This window comes from Xenopus laevis, chromosome 3L (assembly GCF_017654675.1).
Source record: "Xenopus laevis strain J_2021 chromosome 3L, Xenopus_laevis_v10.1, whole genome shotgun sequence".
In the NCBI taxonomy this organism is placed as follows: domain Eukaryota; kingdom Metazoa; phylum Chordata; class Amphibia; order Anura; family Pipidae; genus Xenopus; species Xenopus laevis.
In genome coordinates this window covers 138,476,520-138,492,728 of record NC_054375.1, presented here as the reverse complement: position 1 = coordinate 138,492,728, position 16,209 = coordinate 138,476,520, and the positions used below count along the sequence as shown (strand labels likewise).

The window sequence follows — 16,209 nt, the reverse complement described above, 5'->3', positions numbered from 1 at the left end:
TTGCTGCTATTGACAAGCTGAAACTTTAGGCTGGTGCAATACATTCAGTTAATAAAATGTGGCATTTTTAGCCACATTTATTTTTAGGGTTTAGTTCTCCTTTAAAGGACAATTCACCTTCATTAGCAAAACTGTAATAACTGGGGAAAAAACACAGAAATATGTTCAAACTTTCATAACCTTCCAAATTTTGTAAAATGAACATGGTAATTATGGGGTGTGGCCTCAAAAATAGGCGTGGTCAAAAAAACTGCCCCACTATGCTTGCTAAATTCTTTTGTCCCTCTTTTTATTTCCAAAATGTTTGCTTCTATATAATTGTTACTGAAACTGTCCCATTGACAGGCTGGACAGAGAGCAGATGAAGTGCATTTCCCCTCCAGCCCGAATTCATGTGTTTTGATGTGGTTTTAGTTCAGTGATTATTCCCCCCTTGTTGCAGCGTTGGGACGGTCCTTTCTCAGCGAGCGCAGGTGAGGCGTTAGGCGTTTGGGTGAAAGTCTCAGGCGAGTGCGAGGGGGGTCCCGGGCGCTCAGGAGCTTCCTGCTTTCGCTTAATGTTCCATTGCGCTGCCACGGGCTCTCTGTGTCCATATATGGGCAGTTACGTCACTGGAGCTTCCCCGGGCGGAGATAAAAGGAGCCGGAGTCCCCGAACAGAGCGTCAAGATTGAGCGAGAGCGGAGAGAAGCGCTAAGTCCCCTACACCCGGGGGCTGATACAACTCCGACCCATGGGGCAGCCCATAATCGTTGTATAAGAGCCCTCGCCTTCCAGCCACACATCAGTAGCCTCCCTGGCACATCTCTTGCCACAGGACTGTCATTGGCAACATCCCCAGAGGCTCCTGCCACTTCTACTATCGCTCAACCACCAAACCAGCCTCCTCTTTCTCTCCCCTTATAGCCAGTCTGTGCGACATTATCGCATGCATCTTCTCCGTGCTGCTCGGGCACATTGCTCCCTGTGTGTGTGATGGATCTTCACCGACCCCGAGCGACCCTCGTGTTCCTTCGCTCCGCTCACTGTTCCTAAGCACCTGAGGGAGAATTCGGAGTCAGACCCATTGCCTCTATTTGGGGCCACACTCCTGCCCCATCCTGACCCCCGGCTCATAGTAACCCCCTCCTATAGGCAACTGTCTATTTGTAGTCGGACAGGGAGCGATTATCACAAAGCTTGGACTCCCTGCCTGGAGCTGTCACGTTAGGGGTAAGTGACTCGTCTATTCCCCGGGGCTATGAGTGCAAGCTGTTGGACAAGCTACAAGTGAACATGACCTCTCTGCTGCCGGATTCCCTCTACCCCGAAGAGGGGCAGGATCTGTCTGGATCTCTATCAATCTACTCTGGCGGGGGCAACGATCAGCACTATCCCATGTCTACAGGTGAGTGGCTGCGATGCGACACTGCGATTAGGATGGGGAATGGATTCAGGGGTAACAAGTGGTTGATTATTAATTAGAGAGAAGCGTTAAATTCTCCTGCCTGACATGGTACAGCCCAGTGTGTGAGTAACAAGTGTGCAAGGTGACAGCAGGGTAGTAGTGTCAGCAGTAGTGTGAGTAGTAGTGTGAGTAGTAGTGTCAGCAGTAGTGTGAGTAGTAGTGTCCACAGTTTTGTGAGTAGTAGTGTCCACAGAAGTGTGAGTAGTAGTGTCAGCAGTAGTGTGAGTAGTAGTGTGAGTAGTAGTGTGAGTAGTAGTGTCAGCAGTAGTGTGAGTAGTAGTGTCAGCAGTAGTGTGAGTAGTAGTGTCATCAGTAGTGTGAGTAGTAGTGTCAGCAGTAGTGTGAGTAGTAGTGTCAGCAGTAGTGTGAGTAGTAGTGTGAGTAGTAGTGTCAGCAGTAGTGTGAGTAGTAGTGTGAGTAGCAGTGTCAGCAGTAGCGTGAGTAGTAGTGTCAGCAGTAGTGTGAGTAGTAGTGTCAGCAGTAGTGTGAGCAGTAATGTCAGCAGTAGTGTGAGTAGTAGTGTGAGTAGTAGTGTGAGTAGTAGTGGGGCACTTGCAGCGCATGGTGATGGAGGAGAAGTCTAATGTTCAGTACAGTAAGGGGATGGGGGAGATTTGCATCGTTGTCATTAGTGCAAGTGACATCAAGCCTTTGTCTTTGCCACTGTGTATGGAGATTGGATGGTGCAGCTATTTACGTTATTAGTAGTCAATTATGCATTGTGTAGTAGGGACTCCACTCTGGTTTGCAGCAGCAGCAGCAGCAAACCAACACCTCCACCCCCTTTAGCCAATATTTTTTCACCAGGCTGAGACTACCTCTGGCATAACAGTCTATAGTAGGGTAGGTGAATGGAAAGCTTTCTATGGCTAGTTCAAGTTGAATTGTACATGCCTGCATTTAAAATTATAGTTGTACAGGTATGGGACCTGTTATCCAGAATTCTCGGGACCAGGGGGTTTTCATTTTTTATTTCGTGTGGTTTTTGAGTTATTTAGCTTTTTTTCAGCAGCTCTCCAGTTTGCAATTTCAGCAATCTGGTTGCTAGGGTTTACATTACCTTAGCATCCAAGCATTGGTTTGAATAAGAGACTAAAATATGAACAGGAGAGGCCTCAAGAGGAGTAATAAAAAGTAGCAATAACAATACATTTGTAGCCTTAGGGCAATTGTTTTTTTAGTTGGGGTCAGTGACCCCCGTTTGAAAGCTGGAAAGAGACAGAAGAAGAATAAGAAGAATAAAAAATAAATAATGAGGACCAATTGAAAAGTTGCTAAGAATTACTCATTCTATAACATACTAATAGTTAACTTAAAGGTGAACACCCCTATAAATCTACTAGAAAATCAAGTAAACACTAAATAAACCCAATAGGCTGGTTCTGCTTCCAATAAGGAATAATTATATCTTAGTTGGGATCAAGTACAAGTGACTGTTTTATTTTTACAGAGAAAAAGGAAATCTTTTTTTTTTTAAATTGGATTATTTATTTATAATTCAGTCTATGGGAGGCATTCTTTCCATAATTCGGAAACTTTCTGGATATCGGGTTTCCTGGACAATGGAACCCATACCTGTAATTTAATTCCTTGGTCAATGGAACTGAGCCTGGTCTGAAGGTGTTAAGTGTTAACCAGCACCAAATCAGCTAGTAGGGTCCTTGTTTGTGACCTACTCACATCTTTTTACTACAACTACTACTAGTTTCAGGGGTTACCCAGTATTTCTGGGGTGCGAAGTGAAAGGATGAAGTGGGGCAGAGAGAACAACTTTATCTGTTCATGGAGAGAACAAGTACTAAAGACTAAAGTCCAAGTTGCCTTTTGGGCCGGACCCAAGTCAGCACTTCTCCCAAAAGTATCAGGAACTCAGAGAAGCGTTCCATACCATATTTTACCATATATGGACTGATGACATCATCATGCCAACTTGCTTCCAAATGACACAGGCACGCTGACCAAGTCCCATTAGACAACATATATCATTTCTGGGCTGGGAAGAAAGGGATCAAGTGGGAGAGAGGAAACAAAGACTAAATACTAACTCAATATTGTCTGTTGGCCCAACCCAAACCATTGCTGCTCCAAAAAGTATGCGGAACTTAGGAGAGCACCCCTATGTCGATCTTGCATGGCTCAGTAAGAAAGCCAACAGCAGAGGGAGCCTCTAGACTTGAGAGAAGTGGAGGTGCACATGTTTCTGTAACCTCACTTAGTTTCTGGGTGGCCGTGTAAGCTCCTGGAACATCTCTTGGCCTTTAAATGTGCTATGTGGCTTGTGTTATTGTCTTGTTGGTAAGTACTGTTCTGTATTAGTACTGCAGAATATAGTAGTAACACATGGTATCATACTGTAGATCATAGAGGTTTGAGTAGGTGTATGCAGGCATGCGAATCGCTGATGAAATAGTAACATAGTAAGTTAGGTTGAAAAAAGACACACGTCCATCAAGTTCAACCTTAAGTCTGTAGATATAACCTGTCTAACTGGCAGTTGATTCAGAGGAAGGCAAAAAAAAACCCATTTGAAGCCTCTCCAATTTGCCTCAGAGGGAAAAATATTCTTTCCTGACTCCAAGATCGGACCAGTCCCTGGATCAACTTGTACTATGAGCTATCTCCCATAACCCTGTATTCCCTCACTTGCTAAACACCATCGCAGGGCCGGATTTACATAGCGGGCGCCCCTAGGCCCACTGCCGTTTGTCCCCCCCTGTCCCCTACCCTTTATCCATGCAAATTTTCATTGAGATTGTATCTCCTGCTCATCCCCAGTGTTTTTGAACCAATGTGGGTGTGGTTGGGCAGCATGCCGCCCCCTAAAATCCTGCCACCCTAGGCCCGGGCCTAGGTGGCCTTCCCACAAATCCGGGCCTGCACCATCCAACCCCTTCTTAAAGCTATCTAATGTATCAGCCTGTACCACTGATATGGGTAGAGAATTCCACATCTTCACAGCTCTCTCACTGTAACAAACCCCTTCCGAATATTTAGATGGAACCTCCTTTCTTCTAATCGGAATGGGTGCCCTCTTGTCAGCTGGATGGACCTACTGGTAAATAAAGCATATTGTACGCTCCCCTTATATACTTATATATAGTTATCATAGCATGATAACTAGCTTGCTCCAGCGTGAATAACCCTAACTTGGCCAGTCTTTCCTCATAGCTAAGATTTTCCATTCCTTTTACCAGCTTAGTTGCCCTTCTCTGTACCCTCTCTAATACAATAATGTCCTGTTTGAGTGATGGAGACCAAAACTGTACGGCATATTCTAGATGGGGCCTTACCAGTGCTCTGTACAGTGGAAGAATGACCCCCTCCTCCCGTGACTCTATGCCCCTTTTAATACAGCTCAAGACCTTTTTTGCCCTTGATGCTGCTGACTGGCATTGCTTGCTACAGCCAAGTTTATCATCTACAAGGACTCCAAGGTCCTTTTCCATTATGGATTTGCCTAGTGCAGTCCCATTAAGGGTATAAGTGACTTGGATATTTTTACATCCCAGGTGCATGACTTTACATTTATCAACATTGAATCTCATTTGCCACTTACTGTAGCTGCCCAGATTGCCAGTATTATACATGTCTGCATATTGCTGGATCATAACCTTTTGTTTTACTTTTATACAAATGCTGTTTAATACACTCCATTGGTATCTGTTGGTTGATAATTGTGTATCTGAGTGGAGTACATGGCAGCGCCGATTCGGACCTAAGCGCCGCCTGAGGCGGCTCCTGCAATGCCGCCCCCCCTCGCCGACTTACTTGTCGGGAGGGGAGGCAGGAACACTAATGCGGAGAGCGCAATTGCGCTCTCTCGCATTAGTAAAGCAGAATTTCCGGTTTAAAAACCGGAAATTCGGCTCTTAAAGGTGCAGGAGCGGCTTTTTGCCGCCCCTGGAAACCGCTTCGGCGTTGCCGCCTGAGGCGAGCGTCTCAGCTCGCCTCATTGGCGGCGCGCCCCTGGTACATGGGATTGTGCAGTGTTTTCATAGAGATGACATACTAAGGATCCCCCTATGTCCGGCTATAGCATGGGTCATTGTAAAACTCGCATTTTATGAGCACCTTCATGTTTTGGTGCTCAGTCTTTGAAACAGTGGTCAGTCACTGATGGTGTTGAAACCAACCGAGCGAATGGTAGAAATAAGCAGGGGAATTGGACAGGTATTTTCATGGGGCCACTGGAAAAAGTACCCTTCTTAAACCCGAGAACTGCTGTGTAAGCCTTTGATTAAGTCTCTGACTGTGTCTTGTTGAGTTTTAACTCAAAGTATGATAAAGGTCTGTCTGTAAAACTTCATCATATGATAAAGCTCTCCCTATAGTTAAAGGGGTTGTTCACCTTCAAAAACTAGTTGTTTTCAGATAGATCACCAGAAATAACGACTTTTTCCAATTACTTTCTATTTTCTATGTGTGACCATTTTTCTAATATTGAAGTGTAAAGTGTCATTTTCACCTTCTAAAGCAGCTCTGGGAGGGGGGGTCGGCGACCCTGTAAACTTTTCTAAATGGATACATTTAGTTGATACATTTCTTATCTTTGTCCCTGCTGAGCAGAATCTCTGGGTTTCATTACAGGCAGCTGTTAGAATTGATACAATAGTTGCTAATACTCCAGAGATACTAGTGCACAGTATGATGGAGCTCACACTGCTGTTGAGTGTTAGTGCACAGTATAATAAAGCTCACACTGCTGTTGAGTGTTAGTGCACAGTATAATAAAGCTTACACTGCTGTTGAGTGTCAGTGCACAGTATAATAAAGCTTACACTGCTGTTGAGTGTTCGTGCACAGTATAATAAAGCTCACACTGCTGTTGAGTGTTAGTGCACAGTATAATAAAGCTTACACTGCTGTTGAGTGTTAGTGCACAGTATAATAAAGCTTACACTGCTGTTGAGTGTTAGTGCACAGTATAATAAAGCTCACACTGCTGTTAAGTGTTAGTGCACAGTATAATAAAGCTTACACTGCTGTTGAGTACTAGTAGTATGTTACAGCTATTTCTGCTGTTGAACAAAAGTGCACGCTATGATAAAGCTCTCCCCACTGCTGAATACTAGTGCACAGTATGATAAATATTTGCCTGTTTTTGAGATTTCCTTTTTTATATGTATTAATGCGCTATGGCAGTTGAATAGTAGTGCAGAATATGCTAAAACAGTGTATGTTGTTGAGTACTGGTGCACAGAGTGAGTTATATCCCTGATGCATAAGGATGATAAAAGACTGACTTCTGTGACAAGTATGATATATATAATAAAATGATTTCTGATATTAATAAGTGCTTTGAGTAGTAATTTGCAGAAAGATAAAGCTCTGCCTATTGCTGAGGGATAGTGCACAGTATCAGTGCAAGTGGAGCTGTCCAACAAGTCCTGGAGCCGGTGCCTATTTGCTGTGTCTGTGGTTCTATAACTATGCTACTTTAAGGGGCAGATTTATCAAGGGTCGAATTAAGAATTCGAATTTTCAAAAAAAATGTATGGTCAAAACTTCGACAAGGGAGTTATTCAAATTTGATTTTACAAAAATGACAATTCGATTTCAGAGATTTTCATACTCGGTCCTTTAAAGGCAGAAACACACGTGGAGATTTGGGGAGATTCAGTTGCCCGGAGACAAATCGCCTCTTCTTTGGGAGACTAATCTCCCTGAATTGCCTTACCGCCGGATTTAGATTCTAGCGATTTAGATTCTAGCAGGTGGGAAGGCATTGCTGGGAGATTAGTCGCCCGAAGAAGAGCTGATTTGTCTCCGGACGACAGAATCTCCCCGAATTGCCACGTGTGTCTCTGCCCTAAGAACTCTAATTGGACAATTCGCCACCTAAAACCGAATTGCTGTTTTAGTCAATGGGAGATGTCCAGGGATCAATTTGGAATTGTTTGCAGCCTTCCTTTCAGAAGGCTGAGAAATCAAATTGGATTTCAAGTTTTCGGGTCGATTTAATTCATCCCAGTTTTACAAATGAGATTTTTTTAATACATTTTGATTGGTCTTGATAAATATGCCTCTCTGTGTTGTGCTGCTGCTAAGTATCCAGACTGACACATCTTATGTTCTGATGATCTGGAGCTGAATGGTGCTCTGGGATAAAGTTTGAGAGTCATTGCCTTTTAATTCCCCAACGTGCAATGGCAAGTCTGCAGAAGAGAAGGGGTTACTGTATTCTTCTTTGGCTACCAAGCACCTAGGTATTTTTATTTTCTGCTGCATCACAAAGGGGATCCCAAGTGCCTCACTGCTCAGGATCAGTGGCCACAAACACAGTCATTATGTCACAACAGCTTAGGCTTAATCACTTTGCGAAGTGACCCACTATGTCTGGTATGTCATCACCTCAGGGTAACCCATCTACTGAGTGCCTTATTGATGTGACAGAAGCTCAGGTCCCCTCTTTGGATACTTCGAAAATTACATTGTGGGGGGGGGGGGAGTCTTTAAATATGGCTGTGGGGGTGGGGGAGCTCCCAGCCCTGTGTGGGGGAGGCAGGAGACTGAGCGGGGAGGTGACAGTGGGGGCAGCTGGTGACAGCTCACAGGAAGGGGGTGAGTAGGTGTATTGCAGGGTAGGGGGATTTCCACACTTAACCCATTCACTGCTATGATATCTGGAATCACAGCACAGATTGTGATCAAAATAAAAGTAATAAAAGTAGCACGACTCACACAGTGTGGGACTTTTAAAAACAAGTCCCAGCTGAGACTTTATCAGATAATGTGGCCTGACAGATATACTGTACAACTCTTGGACGCTTGAAATGCAAAATCCCCCTTGTACTTCACTCTTGGGTGCCACAGTATCTATCGCTGCTTTTGTTGGTTATCTGTATAGCTGGCTGCCAGTCTATCTATCTATCTATCTATCTATCTATCTATCTATCTATCTATCATTTATTATCTATCTATCCATCTATCTTTTATCTATCTATCTGTCTGTCTGTCTGTCTGTCTATCTATCATCTATTATCTATCTATCTATCTATCTATCTATCTATCTATCTATCTATCTATCTATCTATCTATCTATCTATCTATCTATCTATCTATCTATCTATCATCTATTATCTATCTATCATCTATTATCTATCTATCATCTATTATCTATCTATCATCTATCTATCTATCATCTATCTATCTATCTATCTATCTATCTATCTATCTATCTATCTATCTATCTATCTATCTATCTATCTATCATCTATTATCTATCTATCATCTATCTATCTATCTATCATCTATCCAGACCGCTAGGTACTTTATTATGCTTAGTCTTGTTGCTTTATTGTACGTTGTGCTAACAAGCAGGGCTCATTTACGCGCACAAGTGTGCCATGAATACAACAAAATACCTCACCGGGTGATGTTGTGATGCTGATTCAGTTAATGACTATAAGAATGGCTTGGATGATTTTTTGGACAGACATAATATAAAAGGCTATTGTGATACTAAATTGTATAGTTGTATAGATATGGGTATATATAATTAATGTGAAAGTAGGGAGGGGTGTGTGTATGGATGCTGGGTTTTCATTTGGAGGAGTTGAACTTGATGGACTTTGTCTTTTTTCAACCCAATTTAACTATGTAACTATGTAACTAACTATGTAACATTTCAGAAAGAGGGACAAAAAGACTTTGTGACCACTTCCCTACATACCATACCTATTTTACACACCCCAGACATGCCAATATAATCACTAAATAAAATGGGTAAAGGACATAATAACCCCAGATGTGCCAGTAAAATCATTTAATAATATGGGTATTAACCCCAACCATGCCAGTAAAATTACAACAGAAAATAGACAATCAGCATATTAACTCCAGACATGCCAATAAGATCACTGTATAAATGGCCAATGAGTACCCCATTAATTCCAGACATAACAGTAAGGCCAATGCAGTAGATAGATGATAGATATAGATAGATAGATAGGCTGAGGGTCTGGCAGCCAGCTACACAGATAACCAACAAAAGCAGTGATAGGTACTGGCCAAGGAGCACTCCATTAACTCTAGACAAGCCGGTAAAATCACTGCAAAAATGGTCAATGAGTAGGGGTTGTTCACCTGCCAAACACTTTATTCAGTTCAGTTGTTTTCAGATTGTTCCCCAGAAAGTTGAATGTTCAAGTGTAACAGGTGGCACCCTAAATCTAGAACCGATGCCAAGCACCCTGGTCTCGGCTCGTGCTTCTGCCTGTAGCAGCCGCCATTGGCCTCGGGAGGAGCCCTCAGCTACTCAGATGCCGCCAGGTCTTAAAACGAGAGGTGCAAGGCGAGGGGTTCTAGACAGGCAGAGGGGCACAACTGTAGGCAAAGTCTTTGGGCAGAAGGTTGTGGTAAAAGGCCCTTGGCAATAGAGTAGTCAGAACTGGCCAGGTCGGGGCAGGCAGAGAATAAACGTAGTCAGGCAGGCAAGGGTCAAACCAGGAAGTCAATCAGAGGGTTAAGCAGAATCAAAGTCGGTATTCAGGCAAGGGTCAGGATTAGTCAAATAGCCAGGCAGGGGTCACAACAGGAATCAAAACACAGATTAATCAGAAGCTCTATAGCACAGAAGCACCAGGAACAAGATCCTATAAGGTGCAAGGTCTTGAAGCCCAAATGATCCTTTTATACTGTTTTGATTTTCGCGCCATTGCATGTCATTGCGCGCCAGCGTCATTATGCAGCGCGTCCGCATCTATATTAGAAGCGAGACGCGGGCTTGTGCGCCCTAAGAAACAGACATGGCGGCCGAAGAGGGCAGCTCAGTAATTCAGGCGCAGACTCTAAACTGTTACAATTGTGCAACATTTAGTTGATCCATTTCTCAGCAGCATCTCTGGAGTATTAGCAACTATTGTATCAATTCTAACAGCTGCCTGTAATGAAACGCAGAGATTCTACTCATCAGGGACAAAGATAAGAAATGTATCAACTAAATGTATCAATTTAGAACAGTTTACAGGGTCGGCAACACTTAACACTTCAATATTAGACAAACGGTAACACATAGAAAATAGAAAGTAATTGGAAAAAGTCGTTATTTCTGGTGATCTATCTGAAAACAACTAGGTGTTTGACGTGAGCAACCCCTTTTATTCCAGACAAACATACCAGTAAGACCAATGTGATGGATATAGATAGATAGATGATAGATAGATAGATAGATAGATAGATAGATGATTGATTGATACATAGATAATAGATAGATAGATAGATAGATAGATAGATAGATAGATAGATAGATAGATGATAGATAGATAGATAGATGATTGATTGATACATAGATAATATATAGATAGATAGATAGATAATTGATTGATACATAGATAATATATAGATAGATAGATTAGATAGATAGATTTAGAAAAATATTGGGTGAATATAGGGTTCCCAGCATGTTTCAAGTGTCTATATATAAATACCAACACTGTGCTCACATACCTGTGTCAGTTATTGAGAAGGATGGACTCAGTGGGTAGATCACTGGTTTTTCAGGTTTGATACCTTTGGCAACTCATACCATCTCTTTGCTCCTCAGGCTATAACATCAGCTCACTGCACCTAAGGAATTCTGTGTGTAACATCAGCAAAAAAATAAGGAGAATTAACACATTCCCAAAACATCAGTTTCACTGCCAATGTTGTTTCAAGCCACAGCCAAAATGAATATATATATTTTTAACAATGATCATTGTGAATGAATGAAGTCATAGGGATCCCACACTGTTTATACCCGTGACATCACCAGCACCATTGAAAACAGTGATGGGCCTGAGATACGGATCATATAAAAACAATATTGCATACTCTTCTGCTGATTGGCTACCATTTGCACACTAATTGGTTGTTGTCTGTGCATCTTTCTGACATTTTATTGGCTACCATTTGCACACTACATTCCTGCAGGGTGTCCGTGTGTCTGCACCGGAGGCCAATGGAGCAAAGAGGCTGTTTCTGAGTCTGCGCTTATATGCAGGCCAAGAAACTGCCCCATGTAGCAGTAGCCTTAGTACTCTTTTAATTCTGCCTGGAGTCACCATAAATGAACCACAATGGGATTCATCTGCTCTGGTGTGCAGATTATATTTCAGAAACCTTTAGTCAATATATCTTAATAAATTCTTTATATGCTAAGCCTTGGTGCCTAGAAAATTCCAGAAGTGTGAAATTTGTAAAAAAAAAAATATGGTGAACACCAAATAATACCCCTTTGTAATAAATGTTTCTGAGGATGCCTTGCCTTGTACTAACTGTCTGGTTAAGGCATGTGTTAAAGGAGAAATAAACCCTAAAAATGAATATGGCTAGAATTTATATACTGAACGCATTGAACCAGCCTACAGGTTCACCATCTCTATAGTAGAAAGGATCCAGGCCTTTAAAGTTGTCATAGGATTTTGTCTGCACAAATCCGGACCTATCAGTAGCCTAGAAGGGGGGCCTGTGGATGTAGCCTAGGGGCTCCACATCTCATTAATCCTCCAGTGAGAGTGTCGGCGACAGCAAAGAGCATGTGCAGTGAATGAGCAATAAAGAAAATGGGGAGCTACAGGGGCATCTTTGAAGGCACAGATCCTTACTGCTAAAGGACTGTGGTTGCCTTTGGCTGGTACGAAGCCCAAAACATAATATACAAGTATGGGACCTGTTATCCGGAATGCTTGAGACCTGGGGTTTTCTGGATAACGTATCTTTCCGTAATTTGAATCTTCATATTAAATAAACCCAATTGCCCGGTTTTGCTTCCAGTAAGGATTAATTATATCTTAGTTTGGATCAAGTACAAAGTATTGTTTTATTATTACAGAGAAAAAAATAAATCATTTATTAAAATGTGGATTATTTGGATAAAATGGAGTCTATGGGAGAAAGCATTTCTGTAATTCTGTAATTCCCATACTTGTACAACATTTCTGGTACTTCGTTAATTAACCTTTAGTTCTCCTTTAAGTAGAGTGCTCCCTTGTTCTGGACCAGGCTGCACTAGAACAGAGGCAACAGCACAGCTCTAGTATAGATGACAACATGTAGATGCTATTTGTAAAGCATTTAGTGGGTGCAGTTCAGCATTTACTTTTGTGCACAGTGTTAGTAAATGAGTCCCAATGCATTTTCTGTTTCAGAGGCTCACACCATTTGTTGAGGTAATTATGGACAGTATATACTCATGAGTGCTATGTTGTCTCTGTTTCCCTCTAGATAATGTCATAGACTTGGGCTTGAGCAATGACAAAACCTCCCAGGATCTCTCCTACAATGGCACGTTCCAGCCAGGTAATAAGACGGTCACTTATTTGGGCAAGTTTTCCTTTGACTCACCCTCCAGCTGGTGCCAGGAAAATATAATTAGCCTTATGAGCAGTGGTATCCTTGGTGTGCCCACTTCACAGGCACCGAATGCTGGAGGAAGTGGAAATGGTGGAGGCAATGGTGGCCTTATGGGACAAAATCAAAATGATGTGGAATCTATGTTTCATTCCCTACCATCGTATGCTGGCTGTGGAGACCTGTACCACGAGCAAGTAAGCTTCCAAGGTGGCATGGCACCCTACGCATCCCAGGAATACTCATCTGCCAAACAGAGTATGGACTCTGGTGTCTTCCCTATGATACCAGACTATAATTTGTTCCACCACAACACAGAGATGCCTCCAGTGGACCAAAAACCTTTTCAGAATATGGAGGCTATAAGGGTCAATCCACCACCCATAACACCCCTGGAAACCATCAAGGCATTTAAGGAAAAGCAAGTTTTGCCCAGTTTTGGAGGCATGAGCCACCAACCCCCTCTAACTCTGAAACCCATCCGTCCCAGAAAATACCCCAACCGGCCTAGTAAAACCCCTCTCCATGAAAGGCCTCATGCCTGCCCTGCAGAAGGCTGCGACCGACGCTTCTCACGCTCAGATGAGCTAACTCGCCATCTGCGGATCCACACAGGACACAAGCCCTTTCAGTGTCGCATCTGTATGAGGAGTTTCAGCCGCTCAGACCACCTCACCACCCACATTCGCACTCACACCGGGGAAAAGCCCTTCGCTTGTGATTTCTGTGGACGCAAATTTGCACGTAGTGACGAGAGGAAGCGGCACGCAAAAATTCACCTCAAGCAAAAAGATAAGAAAGGAGGGGACAAGGCTGTCTGCTCGCCCTCTGTGGGTGGGGCACCAGTGGTAACCACCTGTGCTTAAGGACTGTTTCTGTTTAACTCAAGGTGAAGAAAACACATTGTGATGCATCCCTGCCTCAGTGAAATGTGGTTAAAAGTACATTCCCCATGCATTCATTCCTGGACAGATATGAGCTGAGCACTGGTATCAGTTGAAGACCTGCAGAGCATTACTCCTTTCTGTCAAGTGGTCTATACTCTTCTGCATAATATTTTTCCTTGCCTGCCATTAATAACTACACAGCAGTGCATTTTCATCACACACCTGCATTGATATTCTGGAAGAGTTTCACTCCATTACTTCTGTTGTGTACCTTGCAGAGCATGATTTCACCCATTTGGCCAGAATCCCCCCTTGCTCCTAATACGCTGTCCCACCAGAACATTGCTCCAGTTCTTCTCTGTACCTACTCTGCATTTTATAGTGACATTTAGCCTACAGGACCTGCTCCATTTGTGTACCCCTGTTAGAAGTTATTCAAAAAACAGGGTCCTGGTCCTTTAACGCTGCCTAAATAAGATTCTGCTGCTACTGTTAAACACCAACTGTTATATCCCAGGGTGCTTATTTCATACGTATCCCTAATATAAAATCTTTCCCTGACCTTTCTATTCTTCCACTGTTTATCAATTTTCACAACAGAATTATTAATTTTGAATCTATCTATCCATCCATCCATCCATCTATCCATCCACCCACCCATTATCTATCTATCTATCTATCTATCTATCTATCTATCTATCTATCTATCTATCTATCTATCTATCATCTATCTCTCTCTCTCTCTATCTATCTATCTATCTATCTATCTATCATCTATCTATCTATCTATCTATCTATCTATCTATCTATCTATCTATCTATCTATCTATCTATCTATCATCTATCTATCTATCTATCTATCTATCTATCTATCTATCTATTAGATCTATCTATCTCTCATCTATCTGTCTGTTCATCTGTATTTCTCTCTCTCTCTCTCTCTCTCTCTCTCTCTCTCTGTCTATCTAATCTATTTGTTCCTTAATCTTCTCCCATCTTCTCTCTTTCCAACAGTTGCAACCTCCTTTCTTACTCTCATTTTCTTCTCTTTCTCTCTCTCTCTCTCTCTCTCTCTCTCTCTCTCTCTCTCTCTCTCTCTTGTACATGCCCCCCCCTGCTTTTCTTTTTAACGTCTGTCACACAGTTTTATTAGGAAAAGAAAACAGCTACAGCTTGAGTCACTGAGTGGATGTGTGTGTGTGTGTGACTGTGATGGTGCGACAATGTGGCAGTGATTGTGTCTTGTGGGGTCAGTTCTACGGATGTGGCTAGTGACTCCAAGGCCTATCCACAACACGGTACAATTATCTGAAGCTTTATTGGGGATTACTTTTTTATCATGATAAAAGTTGAATCCTTGAATGTCTCAAGCCCACCAAAATACGTGTACACGTTGGTACCCCTGGTGTATGGTATATAGCATATAATACATAGTACAGCATAGCCCAGCTCTTCCTTCTCAATGTGGCTCTTTAGTCTGTATCCTTGTCCTTTTCATTCAGTAACACCTTTAATTTTTGTCATTCATTTGTTATTCATATTGTTTCCTCTTTCTCTTTGTCATCCTATTGTGACATTATGTTTATTTCTCACAGCTCAAGCAAACTTTACACTGATGCATAATAAGCAAAATATGTGTCTGTAACTCCATCAATTCCTTCTCTTGTATTTAACACATCATTCTCTATGGTAGCACCTGCTGAACAATTTGTTGCTCAGCTTCAACATTAACATCCAGTCCAGATTTAGAGGTGGCAGGTCCTACTCCTGTAAAAGTGGAATTCCAGCTGTTGCCTTGTGGGGCCCAGAGACAGACCTGCCCCTGTGGGTGTCAGGCTAAATGCCCCAACACAACTAGGGGAAACTTGGCATCCTACATCTGATTTTCTCTCTGTTTTCATTCTCCTTTTTAATTACCTATTTACCCCATTGTTCAGACCTATTTCTCTCTCCATACAATTGTCTATGTTCTCAGAGAGAAGGGAGGGGAGCAGAGAAGAACATATTTCATCCGCCAAAAAAGAGCAGTTCTAAGGGGAGTATGAGGGAAGTTGTAGATCCACAAGGAGGTCTCCCAGTCTTCCTCCCTTCTCCCCTCCTTCTCATTTACTAGCACTTATTACTGCTCATTCCCTCTTCCCTTGCTGTCATTAACTCCCCTCCTTCTCTCTGATATGTCTGCCTGCTCTCCTGCCTTTCTCTTTATAAAACGATGTGTTTGTCAGTTTGATATGAATGGGTGGGGGCAGCTTTGGGGTGAGCCGCCCCATCTCCCCACCACTCTCTCAGTCTTTTTCTCTCTCTTGCATGTCTGCATGACAGTCAGGTCTAGAAATTAACGCTTTCTTCCCTGGTAAGTTTTGCTGCTATTTGAATATGATACTGTTGCAAAAAAAAAAAAAAAAGGAAATCACATTAACCCCTCCACTGTCAGCTTAGCTGTCTACATTGTCTGTATTTTTCTGGGCTGCACAGCTTCATACTCTAGTACTGATGACAGTCAGGAATGAAGTCAGTTGTCTAAAAAATAAACTAATAACACAGG

The 16,209-nt window shown here is 42.5% G+C and overlaps 1 protein-coding gene across 1 annotated transcript; it reads left to right on the top strand.

Annotated features, from left to right (window-relative positions):
• Positions 1–225: 225 nt before the first annotated feature.
• egr3.L (early growth response 3 L homeolog) lies at positions 226–14,349 on the top strand. Its single transcript, XM_018253533.2, has 2 exons — positions 226–1,386; positions 12,652–14,349. Exons 1-2 carry the CDS (start codon positions 1,275–1,277, stop codon positions 13,641–13,643), a joined length of 1,104 nt encoding a protein of 367 aa, XP_018109022.1. The 5' UTR covers positions 226–1,274; the 3' UTR covers positions 13,644–14,349.
• The last annotated feature ends 1,860 nt before the right edge of the window (positions 14,350–16,209 follow it).